A 26,191-nucleotide genomic window follows, 5' to 3' on the forward strand; every position below is an offset into this window, starting at 1 on the left:
CAAGTCTCAACTAATTGAAAAGAAGTAAAATCACATCAAGTATCTTTTCTGACATAGTAAGAGCAACTTTCAAAACTTCAAATACCAAAAAACTAAAGAACATGTTCCTAAACAACTTATGACTCAATAAAGAAATTAAGAAGGAAAATAAAACATTTATTGAAACAAATAAAAATCAGAACATAATATACTGAAACCTATGGGATACAGCAATAGTAACACTAAGTGTATAGCAATAATTGCCTAGACCAGAAAGTCCAAAGATTTCAAACAACAGAGAAATGCATCTCAAGGAACTAGAAGAGCAAGAACTAACTAAACTCAAAATCAGTAAAGGGAAATAAATAATAAAGATAAGAGCAAGGCCAGGTGTAGTGGCTCATGCCTGTAATCCCAGCACTTTGGGAAGCCAAACTGGGAGGATCGCTTGAGCCCAGGAGTTCAAGACCTGCCTGGGTAATGTAGTGAGACTCTGTCTCTCAGAAAAAACTTAAAAATTGGTTGGGCATGGTGTTACACGTTTATACTCCTAGCTACTCATGAGGCTGAGGCAGGAGGGTTGCTTGAGTCCAGGAGGTCAAAGCTACAGTGAGCAGTGACTGTGCCACTGCACTCCAGTCTGGTGACAGAGTGAGACCCTGCCTCCCCACCCCATGAATAAAAAAATCAGAGCAAAAAAACACTAAATTGTGACTAACACAAAAGATAAACAAGAATGGGTGCAGTGGCTCACAACCAGCATTCTGGGAAGCTGAGACTGGAGGACTGCTTGAGCCCAAAAGTTTGAGACCAGCCTGGGTAACATGGTGAAACTCCATCTCTACAAAAAAAGTACAAAAATTAGCCAGGCATGGTGGTACATGCTTATAGTTCCGGCTACTTGGGAGGCTGAGGTGGGAGGATTGCTTGAGCATGGGTAGTGAAGGTTGCGTGAGCCAAGATCATGCCACTGCACTTAGCCTGGGCAACAGAGCAAGAGACTGTCTCAAAAAAGGCCAGGCGTGGTGGCTCATGCCTGTAATCCCAGCACTTTAAGAGGCCAAGGTGGAATAAATTCTAGTTTTCTATAGTGCTATAGGGTGACTGTAATTTTTTTTTTTTTTTTTGAAACAGAGCCTCACTTTGTCTCCCAGGCTGGAGTGCAGTGGCGTGAACTTGACTCACTGCAACCTATGCCTTCCAGGCTCAAGCAGTCCTCCTGTCTCAGCCTCCCAAGTAGCTGGGATTAGAGGTGTGTGCTACCACACTCAGCTAATTTTTTTTGTATTTTTAATAGAGATAGGGTTTCACCATGTTGGCCAGGCTGATGAACTCCTGATCTCAAGTGATCCACCTGCCTTGGCCTCCCAAAGTGCTGGGATTATAGGAGTAAGCCACTGTGCCCAGCCAGGTGACTGTAATTAAAAACAATTTATGATACATTTTCAAATAACTAGAACAGATTTTAAATATTCCCAACACAAAGAAATGATAAATCTTTGAGGTGATGGATATGTTAATTACTGATTTGATCATTACCCAATATATATGTGTATTGAATTATCACACTGTACTCCATAAATATGTATGATTATGTGTCAAATAAAAATAACAAATACAAAATTTTAAAAAACCAAAGCAATGCCTACACTTGGCTTTTATAATTAATATAGAAGCAATAATGGCATTAGAAAATTATAATTTTGCAATCAGTGTAGAAATAACTGATTCAGACAAGAATCACTGGATGCTAAAACTAGATGAATTACTGATGAGAATATTTATATAGTCTCAAAGTATCTCCCACAAATTATTACAAAGGGTTAAACAGTAAGTTTATTGTGGAGAGATCAAGCAGACACTACCTAACCAAGCAGTAATTTTTATCACGAGTAATAGGACAAACAGACATCCTGTCCCTTCTCACATGATACACTGAGAGAAAAAAAAAATCCTACCAATGATATTCCTGCCAAAAATGAATAATCTTAATCTAATCCTGAGGAAGTATCAGGCAAGCCCAAACTGAGACATACTCCACATAATAACTGGCCTGAACTCTTCAAAAATGTCAGTCCAAGGCCAGGCGGGGTGGCTCATGCCTGTAATCCCAGCACTTTGGGAGGCTGAAGCAGGCAGATCACCTGAGGTCGGGAGTTCGAGATCCCTCTTTACTAAAAATACAAAATTAGCCAGGTATGGTGGTGCACCCCTATAATCCCAGTTACTCAGGAGGCTGAGGAAGGAGAATTGCTTGAACCTGGGAGGCGGAGTTTGCAGTGAGCCAAGACTGTGACATTGCACTCCAGCCTGGGCAACAAAAGTGAGACTCTGTCTCAAAAAAAAAAAAAAAAAAAAAAATGCCAGTCCAAGAAAGGCAAAAGCTGAAAAGAGGTTTATATTCAAAGGGACTAAAGAAACACAACAATTAAATTCAATTTGTGCGTCTACAATGTATTCTGATCTAGCAGGGAGAGAAGGGGGAAAATCTCTAAATGACATTATTGGGATAACTGACAAAATCTTATAAAGGTCTGTGGATTAGATGAACAGAACTATATCAATGTAAAATTTACAGCTTTTGATAACTGTGTTGCTTTTATGTAAAAGAATATCCTAGTACGCAGGATATACATTCTGAAGTATTACAGGTTAAAGGAGCATTATATTTACAACTTAGTCTCAAATGGTTCAGGAAAAGGGTATACAGAGGAAGAAAATGATAAAGAGGGGCATAATATTAATAACAGATAAAACTAGGTAAAGTATATATGGAAGTTCTTTATGCCATTCCTGGAAATTGTCTGCTAGTCTGAAATTATATCAAAATATAAAGTTACCAAAAAAAAGCCAAAATATTTGTTGAATTCCAAGTGGGGAAAATCCCAGCGTAGATGTAGTATAAGTAAGGTTTTATCATAGCTCTGGCAAACAGATGACTACAACTTATTGAAATTTTGGCCAGATACAGTGGCCCATGCCTGTAATCCCAGCACTTTGGGAGGCTGAGGAGGCAGATCACCTGAGGTCAAGAGTTCGAGACCAGCCTGGCCAACTTGATGAAACCCTGTCTTTACTAATACAAAAATCAGCCGGATGTGGTGGCGCCTGCCTATAACCCCAACTACTCAGAATGCTGAGACATGAGAATTGCTTGAACCCAGGAGGTAGAGGTTGCAATGTGCAGAGATCATGTCCCTGCACTCCAGCCTGGGTGACAGGGTGAGACTCTATCTTAATTAATAAATAAATAAACAAACAAACAAACAAATAAATAAATAAATTTGTACAGTCTTCATTTTTACTGTTTGGAAATAACTTTCATTTATGAAAATCAGTAATATTTACCTTTTCCTCTCTTCCTTTATTCTGTTCTTTCTTTTCACGACAACGAACAGCTTTCCCTCTGTCGTGAAGATTCTGTGCAGATGAACGATGAACTCTGACAGATGTACTTGGACGATTACCATGTGATTTAGGGTCACTGTACTGAGAAGACTGTCGTTTTCTAGGTCCTGGTGACGGTCTAATCAAACAAAAACTTTTTAATATCATAATCGACTCCAAATGTGGATGAAGACACATACTGTGTAAGTTAGAATCTATAAACTAAAAAAACCAATGCAACAACTGAAAACAAGACACAACTGAATAAACTTCAGGATGTTGAAACCTAAGATCTAAAATTTAAATCTGGGCCAGGCACCATGGCTCACGCCTATAATCCTAGCATTCTGGGAGACCAAGGTGAGTGGATCACGTGAGGTCAGGAGTTCAAGACCAGCCTCGCCAACATGATGAAACCCCGTATCTACTAAAAATGCAATAAATTAGCCAGGCGTAGTGGTGCATGCCTGTAATCTCAGCCACTCGGGAGGCTGAGGCAGGTGAATCGTTTGAACCTGGGAGGTGGAAAGTACAGTGAGCCAAGACTGTGCCACTGTACTCTAGCCTGGGCAACAAACCAAGACTCCAACTAAAAAAAAAAAAAAAAGAACCCAAAAAATGAAAAATAAAATGTAAATCTGACATAGCTGTTGGTGGTGATTTAATGAAAGGAATGTAGTATAGTTACATTACAGAAATAGTGGAGGGGAACTAATGGTCACCTCCACTTAGAAAGGAAATTGCTGTACGTCAAAAATGAATGCAAAATTAGTCTGATTATTGGAAACGGAAAAAAGCAATCATCAGAGAAGAGAGTTTTATCAAAACAACCAGAATACAGTACAAGTATTCCATTCACATTTATCCACTGGTATAGATGCAATTTGGTACCATTTACTTAGAATATACAGGTTGGGTATCCCTTATCCAAAATTCTGGGGACCATAAGTGTTTTGAATTTTTTATTTTTTCAGATTTTGGAATATTTGCATATACACACCAGCTGAGCATCTCTAATCTGAAAATCCACAATCTGAACTGTCCCAATGAGCACTTCCTTTGAGCATGACCTTTGAGTGTCATGTTGGTGCTCAAAAAGTTTTGGATTCTGAAACATTTTGAATTTTCAGATTAGGAATGCTCAATTTGTACCATAATTTTTGTGTTTTAATTAATAAAATTTAATCATTTTCCCATTTAAAAACTGATATAAGTACTAGTTATGAACAGTTACTAGAACTCAAATACGGTGCTTTACATTTACATACATCACCTCATTTCACTTGTATGTATTTATATCTTATTATTATTATTCTTTGAGACAGGGTCTTGCTCTGTCACTGCAGCCTTGACTTACCAAGCTCAAGCAATCCTCCCACCTCAGCCTCCCAAGTAGCAAGGACTACAAGGACATGCCACCACAAAAGGCTAATTTTTGTATTTTGTAGAGACAAGGTCTCATTATGTTGCCTAGGCTAGTATCAAACCACTCAGGCTCAATTGATCCTCCCACCTCGGCCTCCCAAAGAGCTGGGATTATAGGAGTGAGCCCCTGTGCTGGTCCTCATTTCATCCGTATTGCTGTAGCAGAATTCAGACTTCTCAAATATCTGTTAGGCTCCTATTCTGCTCCTAGATTTGGCTGCAGCCATTTAAAAGGGGGAAAACAAACCAAAAAAAGGAGTCCTATTCTCAAATAAATCACAGTATAGTTAGACAGAAGCTATGTAAAGCTAGGCATGTATACTATAAGGTGTGAAACAGATCTAGTACTATGGCAATGGGAATGGCCTCAGAAAGACAGCCTCACGGCCAACATGGTGAAATCCAGTCTTTACTAAAAATGGAAAAAAAAAAAAAAGCTGGGCATGGTGGCACATGCCTGTAATCCCAGCTATTTGGAAGGCTGAGGCAGGAGAATTGCTTGAACCTTGGAGACAGAGGTTGCAGTGAGCCAAGATCATGCCACTGCATCATTCCAGCCTGGATGACAGAGTGAGACTCCATCTAAAAAAAAAAAAATTAGCCAGGTAATTATTCCAACTACTCAGGAGGCTGAGGCATAAGAATTGCTTGGACACAGGAGGTGGATGTTGCAGTAAGCTGAGATGCACTACTGCACTCCAGCCTGGGTGACAATTAAGTAGAGCTGAATGAAATAAGGGAACAGGTCATTAAGCACTGGAGCTGAGGGAAAGGCAGATGAAAGGAGTAAAGCATTTGTGTGCTTGGCTGTTCAAGGCCACAGCACAGTGCCTGAGGGAGAGAGCTGCAAGAACTTAGGTCCTAGAGGCTGTGGGGAACCAGGTCTCATAGGGCTTTAAGGACATGAAAACTCTGGGTTTTCTTGTGTGAGATGGGAAGATATTTGAGGGACAGCAGCTGACTGTTAAAAGACATTTGAAAAGAATCACATCTAGTGGCATTTAAGCTATGTGTAACCTTTTCAATATAAGGCTTCAATGAACCTCCTTGTACTCACATTTTTTTGTGTACAGTTCTAGAAAAGAATACTGGATCAGGTAAATCTATTATTTAAATAGTACTAAAATTTTGGTGATGACAAGGTTAGAATCACCAACACAAGTAAAGAAGAAATGACTCTCTTAAAGCATGAGTAAAAATGAAGACTAAGGCCGGGCGCGGTGGCTCAAGCCTGTAATCCCAGCACTTTGGGAGGCCAAGGCGGGTGGATCACGAGGTCAAGAGATCGAGACCATCCTGGTCAACATGGTGAAACCCCGTCTCTACTAAAGATACAAAAAATTAGCTGGGCATGGTGGCGCAGGCCTGTAATCCCAGCTACTCAGGAGGCTGAGGCAGGAGAATTGCCTGAACCCAGGAGGCGGAGGTTGCGGTGAGCCGAGATCGCGCCATTGCACTCCAGCCTGGGTAACAAGAGCGAAACTCCGTCTCAAAAAAAAAAAATGAAGACTAATAGAAAAATTTTTAAAAACTTGAAAGATATCCAGTTAAGGGAGCAAGTAAAATAAAGTACAAGAAGAAATAGAAAGATGCCAAATAAAATCAAAAAAGGAAAACATAACAGTAATCTAGATCATTCAAAATCAGGGACAGAAAATGATATTGAAGAAAGCAAGAAGCAAGAGGGAACACCTCTTAGGGCTTAACTTCCCACCCACCACCCCTCAAAGGGAATTCTGCCTCTGCTTGTGAGACTGAGGTAACCAAACACTTCACTAAATTCAGAATCAACTGATTTTCCACTGGGAACATCTATTTGTTGGAAAAATCTGACTAATAACTGAGAAGTTTTAGGACTGTTAGAGGCTGAGTGTTTGTGTCCTCCCCAAAATTCATGTTAAAGCCCCGATGCCCAATATGACTATTAGGAGTAAGGAAGTAAGAGTCCCTGATGTGACAGGATTAATGTCCTTATGAAAGACACCAAAGAATTCACTCACTCTGCCAGGTGAGCACACAGAGAGAAGGCAGCTGTGTGCTCAGGAAGAGAGCCCTCACCTGGAACCAAACTGGCCCCATCTTGATCTTGGACTTCCCAGCCCAAGTGCGAGAAATAAATTTCTGTTGTTTAAGCCACCCAGTGTATGATACTTTGTTATGGTAGCCCAAGCAGACTAATACAAGACCCAAGCAATGATCCTCCAGGAGAAAAGAAAAAAGCAAGTAAATAAGAATCAAACAAATTAACGGGCAAAAGCAAAAACACAGCTTGACTTATCTGTTAGTTCTGTTTCTGAAATTAGGGGAAAAAATTATAAATGCAGAAAAATTTTTACTCACGAATATTCACACAACTTTAGAATAATGAAAAAAGGGGAAAAAACATTAAGAGCATGGTAAACAGTATAGGTCACCTACCAGTCAGAACAATAGCAAATAACTCTTAAAAAACTGCAGAGAAAATATCTGGCATGGCTTATAAATCATAAATGTTTAAAATATGAAGAGCAAATTACTTAACCTATCTTAGCCTCATCAGAAATTGGGGCTAAAAAAATTAGTACCTGCCTTTTAAGATGGTTTTAAGAATTAAGTAATACATGCAAAACAACAAACACAGTACCTGGCACACAGTAAATATGCAATGATTGTTGACTATTGTTTGGATTTTTCTTAGAAGACAGTACAATGTTGTAAACCATGGACATAGCACAACTACAACTATGAAAATAATGCATAAAAGATCAGAAGGAAATAAACTAGGATGACTGTGATTTTCCCCCTTCTTCTATGAATTTTTCTATTTTTCTTTAATGAGTCTACTGTGCTTTTTTGTAGTGAACTATTATATAATAGAAAATGTAATTTACATGAAAGTGCTTATAAGGCATGGGAAAAATTTAGTAAATATCCAAAGGATATCAGGAGTTAGTAACAGAACATTAGTACAGTCCTTGTATGTGGAGATTAAGAAAATTAAATGGCGCCTGGGTGCAGTGGCTCAGGCCTGTAATCCTAGCACTTTGGGAGGCCAACAGAGGTGGATTACCTGAGGTCAGGAGCTCAAGACCAACCTGGCCAACATGCTGAAACCCCATCTCTACTAAAAATACAAAAATTAGCTGGGTGTGGTGGCGCATGCCTGTAATTCCAGCTACTTGAGAGGCAGAGACAGGAGAATTGCTTGAATCCAGGAGGTGGAGGCTGCAGTGAACTGAGATCTCACCACTACACTCCAGCCTGGACGACAGAGCAAGACTCCATCTCAAAATAAATAAATAAATAAAAATAAAAGTGGCTAAGAAATAATCAATACTCATTAATTGATTTTAAATGTCAAGAACATGATGGTATCGGTCTTCTCAAAGTGTGACCTATGGACCACCTATAGCACAATCACCTGTAGATTCCTGAGTTCTATCCACTATCTACTATATCACATTCTCTGGGAGTGATGCCCCTGAATCCATGTTTTTAATCATTTTTAGTTAGAGACTGTTAGGCCTGCTATAGCAGAGAGTGACAGATTTATAATTTATTATAAAACACAATATATCTAGGTTCAAATCCTAGCTCTACCAGTTACCAGTTTTGTGACAGTGGGGAAAAGTTACCCAAACTTATTGTACCCCAGCTGTCTTATCTGAAATATAGGGAAAATATGACCTATTTGGAAGGCATATTGTAAGAAATAAATAACACCTATAGCCTAAAATAGTTTAGGACTCTGTGGATGTATAATCCAGCACCTGTGATTATAAAATACAACCAGCCTGGGCTTGGTGGCTCAGGCCTGTAATTCCAGCACTTACCAGCACTTTGAGAGGCCGAGGCGGGCGGATCACCTGAGGTCAGTAGTTCAAGACCAGCCTGGCCAACATGGTGAAATCCTGTCTCTCTTAAAAATACAAAAATTAGCTGGGTGTGGCAATGCAGGTCTATAATCCCACCTACTCGGGAAGGTGAGGCAGGAGAAATGCTTGAACTCACGAGGCAGAGGTTGCAGTGAGCCAAGATTACACCACTGCACTACAGCCCGGGTAAGAGAGTGAGACCCCATCCCAATAAATAAAATAAAATATAAATAAAATTAAATAAAACATAACCAAGGCTGTCCAAAGGTAGTGAGTTATCTCGATTGTTCAGTCAGTTACAGATCAAACTCCTTGTTCTATTCTTCCTCTACTTCCCACTACTGCACTTGACTAGTATTAAAAAAAAACAACAAGAATTCAAAATTGCAATGATAAAATATTAAAACTGAAAACCATCTGGGCAACTTCTTAATGCAAAGTTAACAGGCAATGAACATGGGAAGTCATAAGTGTTCTTTCTAGAAAGGCATGACACATTCAATATTTAAATCTATAATACAAACTAGGAAATCTACTATGTGAATGACATAGATAACATCCACCTGCACACTGGTCAGTTAAAAATTATGCAGTAGAACTACACGAGTGGCTATTTACAGTATTTCAGTAAATATCAGTATCACTAGTTGTTCATTTGCTAGCACTTGGTACTAGGAAGTTGGGGGAAAAAATGCCAGGGAAAACCCTAAAATTCAGAACATTTTATCCTTTAACTTTTCTCTATAAATTAAAAAGCCCATTTTTCTTCAATTTTAGCAACATTATACCTTGATGAAAAGAAGTAATCTGTGATGCCTGTTTGAGAGCCACTGTTAGTCTGACTTTCTCTCTTAACACAAGAAAAACCTGGGCCTGGCCTCACACCAGTAATCCCAGCACTTTTGGAGACCAAGGCAGGAGGATCACGAGGTCAGGAGATTGAGACCATCCTAGCCAACATGGTGAAACCCATCTCTACTAAAATACAAAAAATTAGCCAGGCACTGTGGGGCGCACCTGTAGTCCCAGCTACTCAGGAAGCTGAGGCAGGGAATCACTTGAACCTGGGAGGCAGAGGTTGCAGTGAGCTGAGATCATGCCACTGCACTCCAGCCTGGCAACAGAGTGAGATTCTGTCAAAAAAAAAAAAGAAAGAAAGAAAAATCTGAGGTCTAAAAAAAAAGGTTTTATTATTTCCCCAAAGCTACAGAGAATGGCAAAGAAAGAAGCAGAGTCTGAATATTTCAATTCCTAACCCCATTCTCCTTCCACAAGATAACTCTGTCTCTAGCACTTTAAGGTCATTCACGAAAGTACATATTTGAATTATTCTTACCTAAATCTTATTTTTTGAAATAGGTCACAAAGGCATATGATACAAAGTTCAGGAGTTATAAAAGAGACAATATTCAGTAAAAAAACTCCCTCCCATTCCTGTCTCTCAGCCACCCCAGCCTCCTCCTAGATATAATCAGTGCTATAAGCTCCTTGGGCTAACTGATTTCTTAAGAGGTCTCCACTTACCTTCGTTCAACAGGTACAGGCATGGACCAGACTTCTCCCTCAGAAGCTGGAAATTCATGCTGTGCTGCTTTCAAGGGAGTGCTGTCTAGTTTAAAGCTCTCTAGTGTTTTCATGATATCTTTAACATGTTTAGCTTCCACATTTATTTCCTGCCAAACCTGATTTCAAAGAAGAAGATGGCTCTTTAAATTTCTATAATATATCACTGTCAAAATTAACTGAGGGCCATTTATTAAACAAAACTCCATTTTGATATCAGATATCCAGTAAACCACAACAAGATATTTTGTCAAAATTTTAATAATAGTTCATTAAATTTTTGTCTTCCAATTGCAAAATTAATTCTGATAAAATGAATTAAACATCCAGGCTAGGCTGGGCATGGTGGCTTATGCCTGTAATCCCAGCACTTTGGGAGGCTGTAGAGGATAGATCACTTGAGCTCAAGAGTTTGAGACCAGCCTGGCCAACATGGTGAAACCCCATCTCTGCTAAAAATATTACTAATTTATATTCTTATCTCAATTGCATAACAGGTTGGGCACGGTGGCTCACACCTGTAATCTCAACACTTTGGTAGGCCAAGGCGGGCAGATCACCTGAGATCAGGCGTTCAAGATCAGCCTGGCCAACATGGTGAAACCCATCTCTACTAAAAGTACAAAAATTAGTCAGTGTGGTGGCAGGCACCTGGAATCCCAGCTACTCAGGAGTTTGAGGCAGAAAAATCACTTGAACCCAGGAGGCAGAGGTTGCAGTATAGTCTGGGCAAGAGAGCGAGACTCCATCTCGAAAAAATAAAATAAATGGCATAACAAACATAAAAGTTAACTAAAACTTTGAAGTTCTACAAAAATAATTAGCTGGGCATGGTGGCCCACGCCTGTAGTCCTGCCTACTTGAGAGGCTGAGGTGAGACAACTGTTTGAGCCCATGGGGGAAAAAAAACATCAAAGTACAACTTGTGAAAGTTTTATTTTTGTCAAAGTTTATTTTTATTTTTTAGAGACAAAGTTGCATTCTGTTGCCCAGGCTATACTGCAGCGGCATGATCATAGCTCACCATAACCTCAAACCCCTAGGTTCAAGCCATCCTCCCACCTCAGCCTCCCAAAGTGCTAAGATTACAGGTGTGAGTCACCATGCCCAGCCCTACTTTGATAATTTTTATGCCATTTTAAATGCTGATTAATCCCAATTACCCTGATTTTATCATGAGACACTGTATTCAGGAGTCAAAATACAATGTGTAGCCCCAAGATATGTACAACTATTATATATCAGTAAATAATTTCTAAAAAATGAATACAACATTGATCAGAATCTACTAATGCTATGACTCACTAATGGGTCACAACCTACAGACTAAAAAAGGTCTCAATTTATATGCATCCAAGATTTTTTTAAAAGCAGTCTTTTTTCCTGCTTTTTTTTTGAGATGGAGTTTCACTCTGTCCACCAGGCTGGAATGCAATGGCATGATCTGGGCTCACTGCAACCTCCACCTCCTGGGTTCAAGCAATTCTCCTGCCTCAGCCTTCCAAGTAGCTGGGATTACAGGCATCTGCCACCACACCTGGCTAATTTTTGTATTTTTAGAGACAGGGTTTCACCATGTTGGTCAGGCTGGTCTCGAACTCTGGATCTCAGGTGATCCACCCGCCTCGGCCTCCCAAAGTGCTGGGATTACAGGCATGAGCCAGAGTGCCTGGCCAAAAGCAGTCTTTATTTTTAAAGTATTTTTTAGAGACAGGGTCTTATTATTCTGTCATCCAGACTGGAATGCAGTGAAATGACCCTCGTTTTTTGAGAGTAAGATTCCAACTAAAAAATAAAAGGGAAAAGACTCAATTTAAAAACTAAGTCTGGACAACATAGCGTACTCCCATCTCTAAAAAATAATAATAAACCAGGCATGTTGATTTGTGCCTGTGGTCCCAGCTACTCCAGAGGCTGGGGTGGAAGGATTGCTTGAGCCTGGGAAGTTAAGGCTGCAGTGAGCCATGATTGCACCACTAAATTCCAACTTGGGGAACAGACTAAGACTCTGCCTCAAAAAAAACCCCCAAAAATCTATATATAGTTTTGGCCGGGCGCAGTGGCTCACGCCTGTAATCCCAGCACTTTGGGAGGCCGAGGCGGGTGGATCACAAGGTCAAGAGATCGACACCATCCTGGCCAATATGGTGAAACCCCGTCTCCACTAAAAATACAAAATAATTAGCAGGGTGTGGTGGCGCACGCCTGTAGTCCCAGCTACTTGGGAGGCTGAAGCAGGAGAATTGCTTGAACCTGGGAGGTGGAGGTTGCAGTGAGCCGAGGTCACACCACTGCACTCCAACCTGGCACCTGGTGATGGAGTGAGACTCTATCTCAAAAAAAAAAAAAAAAACCTATATATAGTTTTGACTCAATTGTATTATAGTAATGGGTCTGAACTTAGTCTAAAACCTATATATAGTGATGCTTGCACATTATATATGTATCTAATGACACTGAACTGTATACTTAAAAATGCCCAAGGTCAGGCACGGTAGCTCACATATGTAATTCTAGCACTCAGAGGCTTAGGCAGGTGGATCACCTGAGGTCAGGAGTTCAAGACCAGCCGGGCCAACGTGGCGAAACCCCATCTCTACTAAAAATACAAAAGAATTAGCCAGGTGATGTGGAACACGCCTGTGTTTCCAGCTACTCGGGAGGCTGAGGCAGGAGAATTGCTTGAACCCAGGAGGTGATGGTCACAGTGAACCGAGACTGCGCCACTGCACTCCAGCCTGGGCAACAGAACAAGACTCTGTCTCAAAAAAAAAAAAAGCCAAGACAGTAAAGTGTTATGTATATTTTACCACAACAAGAAAATGGTAGGCCAGGCTTGGTGGCTCATGCCTATAATCCCAGCACTTTGGAAGTCCAAGGCAGGTGGATCACCTGAGGTCAGGAGTTAAAAGACCAGCCTGGCCAACATGGCAAAACCCGTCTCCACTAAAAATACAAAAATGAGCCAGGTGTGGTGGCAGGCGCCTGTAATCCCAGCTACTCAGGAGACTGAGGCAGGAGAATCGCTTGAACCCAGGAGGTAGAAGTTGCAGTGAGCTGAGAATATGCTATTGCACTCCAGCCTGGGCAACAAGAGCAAAACTACATCTCAAAAGAAAAGGAAGTAGTAAAAACAAAAAACTATATCTATAATATTGAAATGAAAATTAAGGTGATAATGTTTTGTTTTACAGCTTAAATGATTTAATCTTAAGTACCTTTAAACAAATGCTTACACTTAAGTAAAAGTCTTTGGCCTAACAACAAAAGGTCTAAAAAGTCCTTCACTGACAAACTTCAGACTCCTTATGAAATTAAATATTTTCCAGGCCAAGAATGGTGACTCATGCCTATAATCCTAGCACTTTGAAAGGCCAAGGCAAGAGGATCATTTGAACCCAGAAGTTCAAGACCAGCCTGAACAACATAGTAAGATATCATCTCTATAAAAAATAAAGATAAATAAAATAAAAGATTTGCCCCTTCTGGTAATGATATGGATGTAGTAAAGGATATGGAGGAACAGATACAGGGAAACAGATTAAGTTCAAAGAGATAGGCTGTTTCTCTAAAAAAAAAAATTAAGGAAAAATATGGAACAAGATTTAAAAAGCAGCTCAGTAGAATCTGAGGTATAATATTCTATCTAGAAGATCAGCTCAAAAAGACTATTACTTTGTTAATATTTCTTTCCTCTTGTGATATAGTTGAGGCTTATTATAAATGCCAGCCTCCACTGGACCTGTAAGTTCTACAATTTCCAATTTTAAATTTCTGTTGGTTCTCAGTAACTGAAGTTTCTCAATGGGATCCAACCATAACCTGCTTTATAAAGTTCTATTATACAGAAATATGGGGCCGGGTGTGGTGGCTCACACCTGTAATCCCAGCACTTTGGGAGGCTGAAGTGGGAGGATCTCTTGAGCCTAGGAGCTTGAGACCAGCCTGGGAAATACAGGGAGAGCCCATCTCTACCAAAAAAATTAAAAATTAGCAGATCATGGTGGGGCACACCTGTGGTTCCACCTACTCAGGAGGCTGAGGTGGGAGGACTGCTTGAACCTTGAGGTCAATGCTGCAGTGACTGCACCACTGCATTCCTCCTGGGCAAGAGAGCAAGACATTCTCTCAAAAATAAAAAATAAAAAAAAAAGAATTTGGTACCCATCCATGAGATTCACAAGCCATTTACAGTTTCGACAATGGCTTAATAAAGTCTACTCTATTTTTACCAGGTAAAAATCTAATAAAGAAAAAAATGTCAAAACCATTATTTTAAAGAACGCTTATTGGATTCCAGCAATTAGAATTAAGTAGAACTCATAATACCCCCGATGGTGAAAGTGGATTATTAATATAATAAATTCAGTTTCAAGTATGACATGCAAAACTGTGTAATAAATCATACATTCATGTTTTGTTTTGTTTTTTATTTTTGAGACAGGGTCTAGCTCTGTTGCCCAGGCTGGAGTGTAGTAGTACAAGCATAGCTCACTGAAGCCTCAACCTCCCAGGCTCAAGCGATTCTCCCACCTCAGCCTCCCTAGTAGCTAGGACTACAGGCATGTACCACCACATCTGGCTAATTTTTTTATTTTTGTAGAGATGAAGTCTTGCTATGTTGTCCAGGTTGTACTTGAACTGCTCGCCTCAAGTGATCCTTCTGCTTTGACTTCTCAAAGTGCTAGGATTACAGGAGTGAGTCACTATGTACTGTGCTCAGTAGCCATACATTCTTAACATGTAACATATAGCATGTAATGCTATATATAGCATTGACATTTTATCTAAATTTTCTCTTCTGAATACTTAAGCCATTAAAATATACAGCAGCCATTATTCTCACCTGTTGCCATTTCTGCTGGAGGTATGTATCTTTCACTGAGTATAGATACTTGTTCATTTGGTCAAGAACTCCCTGATAATAGACCATTGCAGAGTCATAGTTTCCCAGCAATGCATATTCACGAGCCAATTTGACATTCTCACTAATCATAAGAAGACTCATGTTCAGTTGTAAGCTAAAAAAAGAAAAAAAAAGAAACATTTTAAATTTACATGTCTCTTAAAAATAAATACCCTAGTTATTAAAAAATACTTTCCAAGCCTCCCTCAAGAAATTCACAATCACACATACCACACTTCCCATCTCTGTATGTGTGTTCATGCTATTTCCACTCCTTCAAAGACTTTTTTTTTTGAGACGGAGTCTCACTCTATCATCCAGGCTGGAGTGCAATGGTGCAATCTCAGCTCACTTTAACTTCTGCCTCCCAGGTTCAAGTGATTCTTCCACCTCAGCCTCCAGAGTAGCTGGGATTACAGGTGCCTGCCACCACACCCAGCTAAATTTTTTTGTATTTTTGTAGAGACAGGGTTTTACCATGTTGGCCAGGCTGGTCTTCAACTCCCAACCTCACGTAATCCGCCTGCCTTGGTCTCCCAAAGTGCTGGCATTACAGGCATGAGACAATGTGCCCAAGAAATATTTTAAGAGGCCAAGGCAGGCAGATCACTTGAGGCCAGGAGGTCAAGACCAGCCTAGCCACTATGGCAAAACCTTGTCTTTACTAAATATACAAAAATTAGCTGGGTGTGGTGGCGCACACCTGTAGTCCCAGCTACTGGGGAAGCTGAAGCATAAGAATCGCTTGAACCAGGGTAGCAGAATTTGCAGTGGGCCGAGATGGCACCACTGCACGTCAGCCTGGGAGACAGAGCCAGACTCTGCTTAAAAATAAATAAATAAATAAATAAAACTTTTTTTTTTTTTAAAGTTCCCACATTCAAACCCTCCCTATGTGTCAAAGCCCAGCTCAGATGGTAGTTTTTCTAGTATGTCTAACCACTGAACCTCAGTTCAAAATAATGTCTCCCTCCTCTAAAGTTCCCTGGCACTTTCCTGTGCCTTTCATCCCAAGGTACTTGGCTACTTCAAATTATAGTTTCTATATATGTCAAATCTCTAGCAGATTGTTATCTGAGAGCAGGATTTGCACCGAAAAGGTGTGAGACTATATGATCCTTGCATGACACACATCTTATTAAACATCTGTAGAATGAAGAGTGAATATCAGATACATTTTTGAAGCAGTATGGATTAGCAGAAGGCATATGTGTTTTGAAGTTAGAAAAAATTTTGGCTAGAATTCTAATTCTGTCACCTTAGTCAAACCCCTTAACTTTTTTCTAAGCCTATTTTTAAATCTATAGAAGTGGCACAGCATCTACTTTCAGGAGTTGCTATTTAATACTAAATGACTATTTAAAGTACTAAGCATACTATCTGACAAAAAGTAGGTCTTTAATAAATGTTAAACCTATCTGCCATGAAATCTTCTACATATGACAACCTCATCCAACCTTTGCACTTAGTAGGATATGGATACATAGGTGTGATTATAAAGCATTAAAGCAGACGTTTGATAAATGCCAGCTTTGTTAATGTTCACAATGCTATTATTATTTTCTAACTGTAAATCACATGGTGAAGTTCAAGGCTGGAAAGATTTATGTGCTTTTGAGAGGGCAATAATTTGAATTAGGAATGTAGCTATGAGAATAAAAAGAAACACTGTGGTGAAAGAACTGCTGAGATGACTTAGGAAACTCACTGTGTGGAGAAAATGTTGAAAATGAAGTTTCAAGCCTAGAGGACTAACAAGGTGAAGAAATCATGAAAGACGACAGCAAAGCTGAGCGGACATATGAGTATAAAGAAAACAAGATTATTTTTTACTTCTTTTGTGCGTCAGTATGGTATCTAGATAAGTGTATTTCATAGCTAGTATTCTAGCTGTGTCCTTTCTGACTTTCATTCCACTTGCCAATCTTTGCTCACTCTAGCCCTAACCCACTATCATCAGAAAGAAAAACAGCAGTACCAGCTTAACACCAGATAAAGACAGCATAGTATTTCAGGGCAAACAGAGACTTGGGAAGAGTGAGGAGCTGATGAAGAAAGAGATGTCAACACAACAGCTCTTAAGCATGGTCTCAGTCAGGCACGGTGGCTCACGCCTGTAATCCCAGCACTTTGGGACACTGAGGCGGGAGGACTGCTTGAGCTTAGGAGTTCAAGACCAGCCTGGGCAACACAGCAAAACCCCGTCTCTACAATGAATACAAAAATTAGCAGAGCATGGTGGTGTGCACCTGTAGTTCCAGCTACTCAGGAGGCTGAGGTGGGAGGATCACCAGAGCCTGGAGAGGTCAAAGCGGCAGTGAGGCAAGATAGTGCCACTATACTCCAGCCTGGGCAACAGAGACAGAGTGAGACTGTGTCTCAAGAAAACATTAAAAAAAAAAAAAAAGCTCCAGGCCCAGATGACTTCTATTAAGCAAGTTTCTTTTGTTTTTCGGGGTTTTTTTTTTTTAAACCAAACTTCTAAATAGATATAATTCTAACCACATAAAAGCTGATCCAACAAACAAGGAAAAGCTGAGCAACTCTTTTTTATGAGGCTGAAATTATCTCAATTGTGCACTGAATAAGAACACAAGAGCCATTTCACTTATGAACATGGAAATCCTACTATTAGCTGACCCACAATGCATCGACACACACACACTCACACCCCATGATCAAGAAGGGTTTATTCCAGAAATGCACGGATGACTTAAGATCAGAAAATCTATCACTGTAATTCCTCACAGTGGTATTAATGGACCAAAATACCTCACAAGAAAATAAGGAAAGAGCATAAAGGACAGTTCACAGAAAGGAAACTCAAATGGCTAACAAGCACAGACAGGAGTAACCAATAAATATAAACTGAATCCATGAGAGACCTCTTTTTTTTTTAACCAGACTCAAAACAAAAGTAAGCCCAATAAACTAAGTAGTGGCAAGGGCCAGGGAAAAAAGAAACCTTTACATCAATTTGCAGGCATAAACTGGCATAGTCATTTGGGAGTGCAATCTGGCAGTACTTGGGGAAATTATATATGCAAATATATATATGTATATATACACACACATATATATGTAAGTATATGTATATATACACTCCATGACCCAGCAATCCCACTCTTGTAAATCTTCCAGAGAAAGTCTCACACAGATCCATAAAGGAACTTGGTTTTGGATGTTAATGACAGAAATGTTTGAGAAATCAAGTACAGCCAATCTACTTACTCTCAGCTAAGGGAAATGTGGCAGACCACAGAGTACCACGTAGCAGGCAGAAGCAATGAATAAAATTTACATACAGCAACATGGATAGATCATCACAACATAGGGTTGGGTGAAAAAAAGGTCTCAGACATAGAACAAGATCTAAATCCCAATGTCATATTATAAATGAAAAATACATATGCTATATAAAACACTCATTTTGAAAGGATGCATACATATCCAAGAAAGTACCTTAAACATATTAGAAAGTCTATGGAAGGTGAGGAGGAAAATGAGTGGAGAAACTGCTTATGAAGGATAGGGGAGAAGCAAAAAATAAATACAACAAAAGAAGGGCCTTATATCCGTACATAATCATGGAGAGCCTCCAAGATGGTACTCAGTGACCTTTGCCTCTTGGTATCTGTACTCACATAATTACTAGCCCTTGAATGTGTGCTTGTAACAAATAACGTAATATCATTTCTGAGATTAGACTATGACTTCCATCTTGCTTGCTGTCTCTTGCTCACCCCACTCAAATGGAATACCAGCTCCATGCAGTGAGCTGCCTGGGCAGAGGCCCACATGGCAAAGAGCTAAGGGAGGCTCCAGGCCAACAACCAGAGAAGAATTGAGGCCCTCAGTCCAATAGCCCCTGAGGAGCCAAATCCTGCCAACACCCATGTGAGTGAGATCAGAAGTCACTAGATCAGAATCCCTCCTCACTAGAGCCTTGAGATAGACAGCCCTGGATGATACCTGATTACAGCTCTGAAAAACACCCTGAATCTGAGGCATCCAGCTAAGTCATGCCCAAATTCCCGACCCAGTGAAACAGTGAGAAAGATAATAAATGTCTGTTGTTTTAAGTCACCAAGTTTTGGGATAATCTGTTATGAACCAATATAGCTATGAACTAAGGTCTATGAGTAACTCAAGACTGGGCATCTGAGCTCCAAAAGAAAAGGAATAAAATCCTATGACCTAAATAGTGCCTGCCTGGATTCATGACCACTGATCATATTATGTCTTAACAAAAGCCTAATGGCCAAGGGCCATATCTCACTGTTATTTACTGATATATCTCTAGCACCTAGAACCATGTTCTCAAATAGTAGATCTCAATAAATCTTTGACTGAATACTGCCTAGTTCTTTTTTTTGAGACAGGGTCTTACTCTAGCCCAGGCTGGAGTGCTGTGGCACCATCACAGCTCCCTGCAGCCTTGATCTTCTGGGCTCAACTGATCCTGAGTAGCTGGGACCACAGATATGCACTACCATGACAAGCTAATTTTTGAATTTATTTTTGGTATGTTTTGTAGAGACGGGGATTTCACCATGTTGCCCAGGCTGGTCTTGAACTCCTGGGCTCAAGTGATCGACCCACCTTAGCCTCCCAAAGTGCTAGGATTACAGGCACGAGCCACTGTGCCTGGCCAGGTTTCTGTTGTAACTACCAAGAGTTCTTACCTTGTCCAGTTCCTGACCCTCAGCATGTTCACATTCCTTGATCCTCAGCTCATCCCTTCCAAGCTGGGATTACAGTTTGATTCTTGTGTGATTACTTCTGCCCTGAAGCCATCCATGCCCTATGAGACACCTAGTCTGGGCAAGAGTATTAGAAAAGTATAATTGGGGCCTGCTACTAAAAGTATACAGTTGTTCTAGATGGATGTCAAGCCTTTCATGTCTTTTCCCTCTCTCCCTCTTTTCCTTAATAGTCTCCCTGGAGATCTTTCTTCCCATTTTCCCACTAAAAAAATCTAAAATAGTCAGGCATGGTGGTTCACCCCTGTAATCCTAGTACTTTGGGGGGTTGAGGTGGGAGGATCGCTTGAACCCAGAAGTTCAAGATCAGCCTGGTCAACATAGTGAAACCATGTCTCTACAAAAAATTAGTTCGGCATGATGGGGACCACCTATAGTCCTAGCTACCAGGAGGCTGAGGTGGGAGGATCACCTGAGCCCAGGAGGTCAAAGCTGCAGTGAGCTGTGATCATGCCACTGCACTCCAGCCTGGGTAAGACAGTAAGGCTCTGTCTCAGACATAAATAAATAAAATAAAATAAAATAAAAAATAAATTTAAATTATTACTTATATATAGGTGGTCCTCATTTTTTTCTTGTGGGCCAAGATTCAATGGCCCAAAACTCATAGAAGTCACCCCAAGCCTTCCTTAAAGGTTCCATGTCTTGAACTCTTTCTAGTCAGATAAAATTCTTTAGAAGCCAATGAATTGATATTTTCTAACAAACATAAATGTAAAGTCTAATCCAAGGCCACATTAACACATGACCTGAAAAATCCCTGATTATCAGAGAAACAATGTGTTTGCAGAAAACAGTATTAAAGCACTCTAAGTTCACTAAATGCTAGTCGAAAATAATTTTTCCCATTCCCTTATTACTCTCTAAGCCTAAAACATCCTTCTCAAATGAATGTCACAACTGTAAACTTATGAAATTCTCTCAATTTTCAAAACTATATTGTTATCATTGCTAAAATTCCACTGCAGGAAGACTAGAAACTAGGTCTATTTAGCGCAATATCTGGCAATATTTGAAGAAATGAATCTATTTGAAAACAAGCTGACTGATACATTTTAAGCCCTATGAACTATAAACACAATCTATTGGTTCAACATTAATAAAACCCTTATAAAAATGAGATTGCCCCCAAATTCAGGCTCTTGGTTACATGATTAGAGAATAAACCATAGGCTATGTTTGCTTTATCTCACAGCAAGTTTTTCCTTTACATTATTCTAACAGCATCACTCTTTTGCTTACATGCCTTGAGAATTTATCAGTTAGCTAATGACTGAATTATTTAAACTGAGCAAGATGCAATGTGAAATTTTAATTCAAGTGACGGAGTCAAATTTTTAAAAAGACTGAAATCCCAATTTTACAGCAAAATTTCTAGCAAATATAGTATGTGATGCAGTGTTGTGTTCCCACAGAGAAAGTTACCTTTTTTCTCCTCTAGGATTAGGAAAAAGAAGTGATCAAAGAGACTGAAAAAGAACAGGCAAAATATCCAAATATCTGAGTTCTAACGTTCTTATTCTGTCTCTAAACAACAAATACAGGGCCCTGCCTATTTCACTCCTAAAGAGGATACCTTACCCATTTAATTTTTAAAGGACTCAGGCTGGGTTCCACTTATTTGCAGTTTTTAAACATAACGTGCACAGGTCATTCATTCAACAAATATTTAAGGAACATCAACTGAATTGCAAGGAATTGTACTGGAGACAAAATTAAGACAGAATTAGACCTTGAAATCCTTGAAGTTTAATAAAAGGGCTATCACCTTATTTATTCAAGGTTTTTTTTTTTTCTTGTTTGCTTAGTAAGAGTAGACAAGCATAAAATATTATTAAACACACACTAAAAAATCAGCACCAATGTTGGAAGCCTGAAAATGCTTTTACACTTATCTGTAAAATTTACTTCCTAAAACAAAAAGATCACGAAACCCAATCACACATCTTCCTGAAGGCATTTTAGTAAAGCAAGTGTATGTGACTTCAAAAGTGGCAATACACTGATAAGCAATTTTCAGAATGTTCATCTCTGGGATATGAAGGAAACCACATGCTAATTTACAGTCAGCCACTGATGATTATGAATAAGCACAATGAATGAATGATCCATGACCAATTATAGCATGGCATACATTTTTCTCACTTTTATAATCATCTTATGTTACATACTTAAGCACAAGAAAGTTACCACTTTTTAAAAGTACCAAAAAGAAACCTGTTTAGAAAAGAAGTACATATAAAGCCAACTCTATTTGTACAGTAAACTTTCAATTTACCCTAAACAAAACAAATTCGTGAGTATAATAATTAAAATGTAATTTAAAAGTCATATTCAAGCCCTATCGATAAACACCACAAGCAAAATCTGTTCAGCATGTTATCAAGATTGACCATATTTATGTGATAATGCTATCTTTTTTAAACAGTCAAGTGGCTAAAAACAAAACAAACTATTGTAAACAGAAATTCAACAATGTTGTTAAATTCCAACAAGCTTCTCTAATCCTAAATATTTGATTGTGACACCAGTTTCCAAATGAGGTGGAGAATCCCTTTGTAGACTACAGAGCATGCCTAGTACTGAAACTATAAAAATGTAAATGCTTCTTGAATAACCAATGCTATAAAGAAGCTTTATATAGCTTTTCAAAGTCTAGGAATGTTGGAAAGTTGATCAGCACTGCCTGGCTTCTTTTTAAAGGTATTTACAGGCCACAAGTTTTTTGTTTGTTTTTTTTGAGAAGGAGTCTCCCTCTGTCACCCAGGCTGGAGTGTGAGTGCAGTGGTGTGATCTTGGCTCACTGCAACCTCCACCTCCCAAGTTCAAGCGATTCTCCTGCCTCAGCCTCCCTAGTAGCTGGGACTACAGGCGCATACCAACACGCCCTGCTAATTTTTGTATTTTTAGTAGAGACGGATTTCACCATATTGGCCAGGCTGGTCTTCAACTCCTGACCTCGTAATCCGATGCCTTGGCCTCCGAAAGTACTGGGATTACAGACGTGAGCCACCGCAGCCGCCCCAAGTTGTTAATGTTAATACAAAACAAAGAGTTTTGCTCCTATTTCTTGGTGTAAGAACAAAAACCATCTCCTTTGGAAAAGAAAATATTGCTTTCTATTGAGACATTTAAGCCTTTATAAACCTTTCAAGAATCTGTTTTAACATCTACTAAGGCGACTATCAACGTGACATCTAAGGGACACATTCTAAAACATCGCGAATGTTTTCAGCAGCAACTAAAGGTCTGATTTCAAAGAGGAAGATGTAAATTAGTGTTTTCAAGACAAAAGGGTGCCTCACTGTGCTGTTGGAAGTTAGTAACTAATATAAAAGCGGCCCTTCGCGGAAACTCTTTTTGATTAAATAAGAGTTTGAGATTATCCACTGTAAGGCACTTTAGGATCTACGTTTACCTCTAGCTTTGTCATCACATTTGTATGAAACAAATGTTTCGAGGGAAAACTTACCTAAAATGTACCTAAAATTCTAAACCAAAAGGCCCACAGGCCTCCCAGAGGACGCCGGGCTCTAGAATAAAGAAATAACATCCCCAACAATATCACTCAACCTAAGAAGTTTTAAGAAAATAAGTTGTCTACCAATGGCATGGACATCGGAGTTTTCACCTGTGAGGGTTTCGGGGTGGGAGGCGTGAACGGATTCGGGAGAGAACCGGTCAAAACAGCGAAGAACTAAAAACTCTCGGCTGGTGACTTGCTGACGACACAGGCCAAAAGATGGGATCGACAGGAGCACCCGAAAAGTCCCCAGCTGGACAGGGTTCCTCAGGTAGGGGGACTGTCACCTGAGCCAAAGTGTCGGAGACAACAGCAAGGACCTAAGACCTCAGCTCAGGCACAGCAGGCTCAGGGAAGGATGCGCGGCAGGTTCTCGCCGCGGGCCCCCCAAATCCCTCACCAGCCCTGCCCTGGAAAATCGGGGGTTCCTAGAGCACCATCAGAGTGAAATCTCACCTGCGGCGGCCCAAGCTCCTCGGGAAACCGCCCAAGGCCAGGCACAGGAGATTGGCCGAATGGAGGTCCCGGCAGCGAGGAAGGAGGGCCTGGCCCAGTCCAGCCCACCTCCCTCTCGGCTCACGGCCCCAGTACTGCCCAGTTCAGTCGTCACCACCTGCCGGCGCTGCTTCTGCTCGCCGAGAATTTGAAGAGAAACCCGCCAGGGTGACTTCCGGTGCCGGTGACGTCCTCGGCTACTCAGGCGCACGCGGGGCGACACACCGGGAACGAGGACGCTGGGCGGCGTGCGCGCGCCGGGGCGAGGTGAGGGCGGTGGAAAGCGGCAGAAGAGGGTGCGGCCGAACTCGGGGGCGCGCCTGCGCAGTCTGGCACCGCCGTCGCCCGGCGGAGGCGGCGAAGACCAGGGATGTTATAGATCTTGGTTTGGATGGTATTATAGTACTGCCTCACGCTCCTCAGTACCTTGTTCAGGTGCTTGCTCACTTCCCCTCCCATTTGATTTTCACCACATTCCCGAGACGTTAGGTCAGGTGTCTATTTTAGAGGTGAATGTCCAGGATCAAGCAATTGGTTTATGACAAATCCTGTTTTGGAACCTAGTATTCAGAATTCCCCAGCTGGGCTCCGTGTCTTGACGTAACAATAGGGAGAGGGTAAACAAAGATTATTGGACACACTTCTATTGGGATTTTATTTTCTGGACTTTTTTCGATCACCATTTCAATAAGACCACAAAAGGAAAATGATGCTATTTCATGATTTACAGATATGTACTTCACAGGGCTTCCTCCAGTCTCAATCTCCATTCCTCTGCCATCACCTGAGGCAGAATAGAGCACTTATCACACATTCCTTTAGAAACTCATCGTAATAAAGTGTCTTACATTAAACCATCCCTGCCGGGCACAGTGACTCACCCCTGTAATTCTAGCACTTTGGGAGGCCAAGGCAGGCAGATCATTTGAGCCGGGAGTTCAAGACCAGCCTGGGCAACATAGTCTACAAAAGGTACAAAAATTGGCTGGGCATGGTGGTGCGTGCCTGTAGTCCAAGTACTCTGGAGGCTAATAGAAGAGGATCGCTTGAGCCCAAGAGTTGGAGGCTGCAGTGGGCCATGATGGTGCCATTGCACTCCAGTCTGGGTGACACAGTGAGACCCTATACTTAAAAAAAAAAAAAAGTGCCCAGTCATCTAACACAGACATGTAAAATTAATTCAGGGGAAATACATCCATTCAGTCAACAAATGTTTACTCAGCAACCACTATGTATGAGACAGTGTTGGCACTGTGTGTACAGTGGGCTCAAAGTAGAATGTTTTATGGGGCTTAAAGTCTTGTAACATTCTCAACTAAGTAGAAAATAAGAGTTTCGGCTGAGCCCGGTGGCTCACGTCTATAATCCCAGGACTTTGGGAGCCTAGGTGGGCAGATCATCAGGTCAAGAAATCAAGACCGTCCGGGCCAACGTGGTGAAACCCTGTCTCTACTAAAAATACAAAAATTAGCTGGGCATGGTGGTGCACACCTGTAGTCCCAGCTATTGAGGCAGAGGTTGCAGTGAGCTGAGATCACACACTCCGGCCTGGGTAAACAAGATTCCATCTCAAAAAAAAAAAAAAAAAAAGAAACATTGCTAAGAGGCCCCAGGAAATGTTTTGAGGTGATGAAAAGGGAATGTTCTGTTAGGGTAGTGCTTACGCAGATGTATATACATTTATTAAAATTCATGAACAATACACATAAACTGGGCACATTTCATTATGTGTACATAAGTGTATTATATATGAAGATTTTTTAGGTGGAAAAACAAAAAATTTTTAGGTGGAAAACCTCCAGAAAGTGGCTTATATTCACTGTTTCCATTTCTTTAGTAGTTGTACTAGGCAAGGAAGAGTGGGTTATGCTGTAGCAACTTCACAGACGCTTCAACAACAGCATTTTTATCTTATCTACTCTTTATGTTCATAGCTTGAGTGGATGCAGGCAGTGGGACCCTTGGCAGTGAATAAAAGAAAGGGAGATAAATTGCACAGCCTCCGCCTGGATGTGATACTCGCCACTTCTGCCTACATTTTTTTGGCCAGAGCAAGTCACTGCTCAAGCCTGACTTCAAAGAAATGGGGGTGTTCATCTCTGCATTGTACCTTGAAGAGAAGCAGCAGAATATTTCTTACCACTCTATGATTAGGAGTCATTTCTTCTTTTACAGTGTGGTTTCTACAACCACCGCCCTTCTAACATGAGTGTGTCCAAACTGTGATTCAGAAAATCTGAGATTATAGGCCAGGCATGGTGGCTCATGCCTATAATCCCAGCACTGTGGGAGGCCG

The 26,191-nt window shown here is 40.5% G+C and overlaps 1 protein-coding gene across 6 annotated transcripts in view; it reads right to left on the minus strand.

Moving 5' to 3' along the window:
• The window catches only part of KATNA1 (katanin catalytic subunit A1), a 38,724-nt gene extending 14,274 nt beyond the window's left edge, over positions 1-24,450 (minus strand). The window contains exons 1-5 of one of the 6 annotated variants that reach the window (XM_035296938.3): positions 24,014-24,098; positions 19,800-19,934; positions 15,055-15,229; positions 10,170-10,327; positions 3,328-3,505 (exon numbers count right to left, since the gene is read on the minus strand). In XM_035296938.3, coding sequence (XP_035152829.1) covers positions 3,328-3,505; positions 10,170-10,327; positions 15,055-15,229; positions 19,800-19,825 — 537 coding nt within the window. In that variant the 5' untranslated portion in view covers positions 19,826-19,934; positions 24,014-24,098. Of the gene's footprint in view, positions 1-3,327; positions 3,506-10,169; positions 10,328-15,054; positions 15,230-19,799; positions 19,935-23,856; positions 24,099-24,321 lie in introns of those variants that run through there. The other 5 variants (XM_008995223.5, XM_035296937.3, XM_035296940.3 and 2 more) reach the window with 5 other exon arrangements.
• Between the last annotated feature and the right edge of the window lie 1,741 nt (positions 24,451-26,191).

Source organism: Callithrix jacchus, chromosome 4 (genome assembly GCF_049354715.1).
Source record: "Callithrix jacchus isolate 240 chromosome 4, calJac240_pri, whole genome shotgun sequence".
Classification (NCBI taxonomy): Eukaryota; Metazoa; Chordata; class Mammalia; order Primates; family Cebidae; genus Callithrix; species Callithrix jacchus.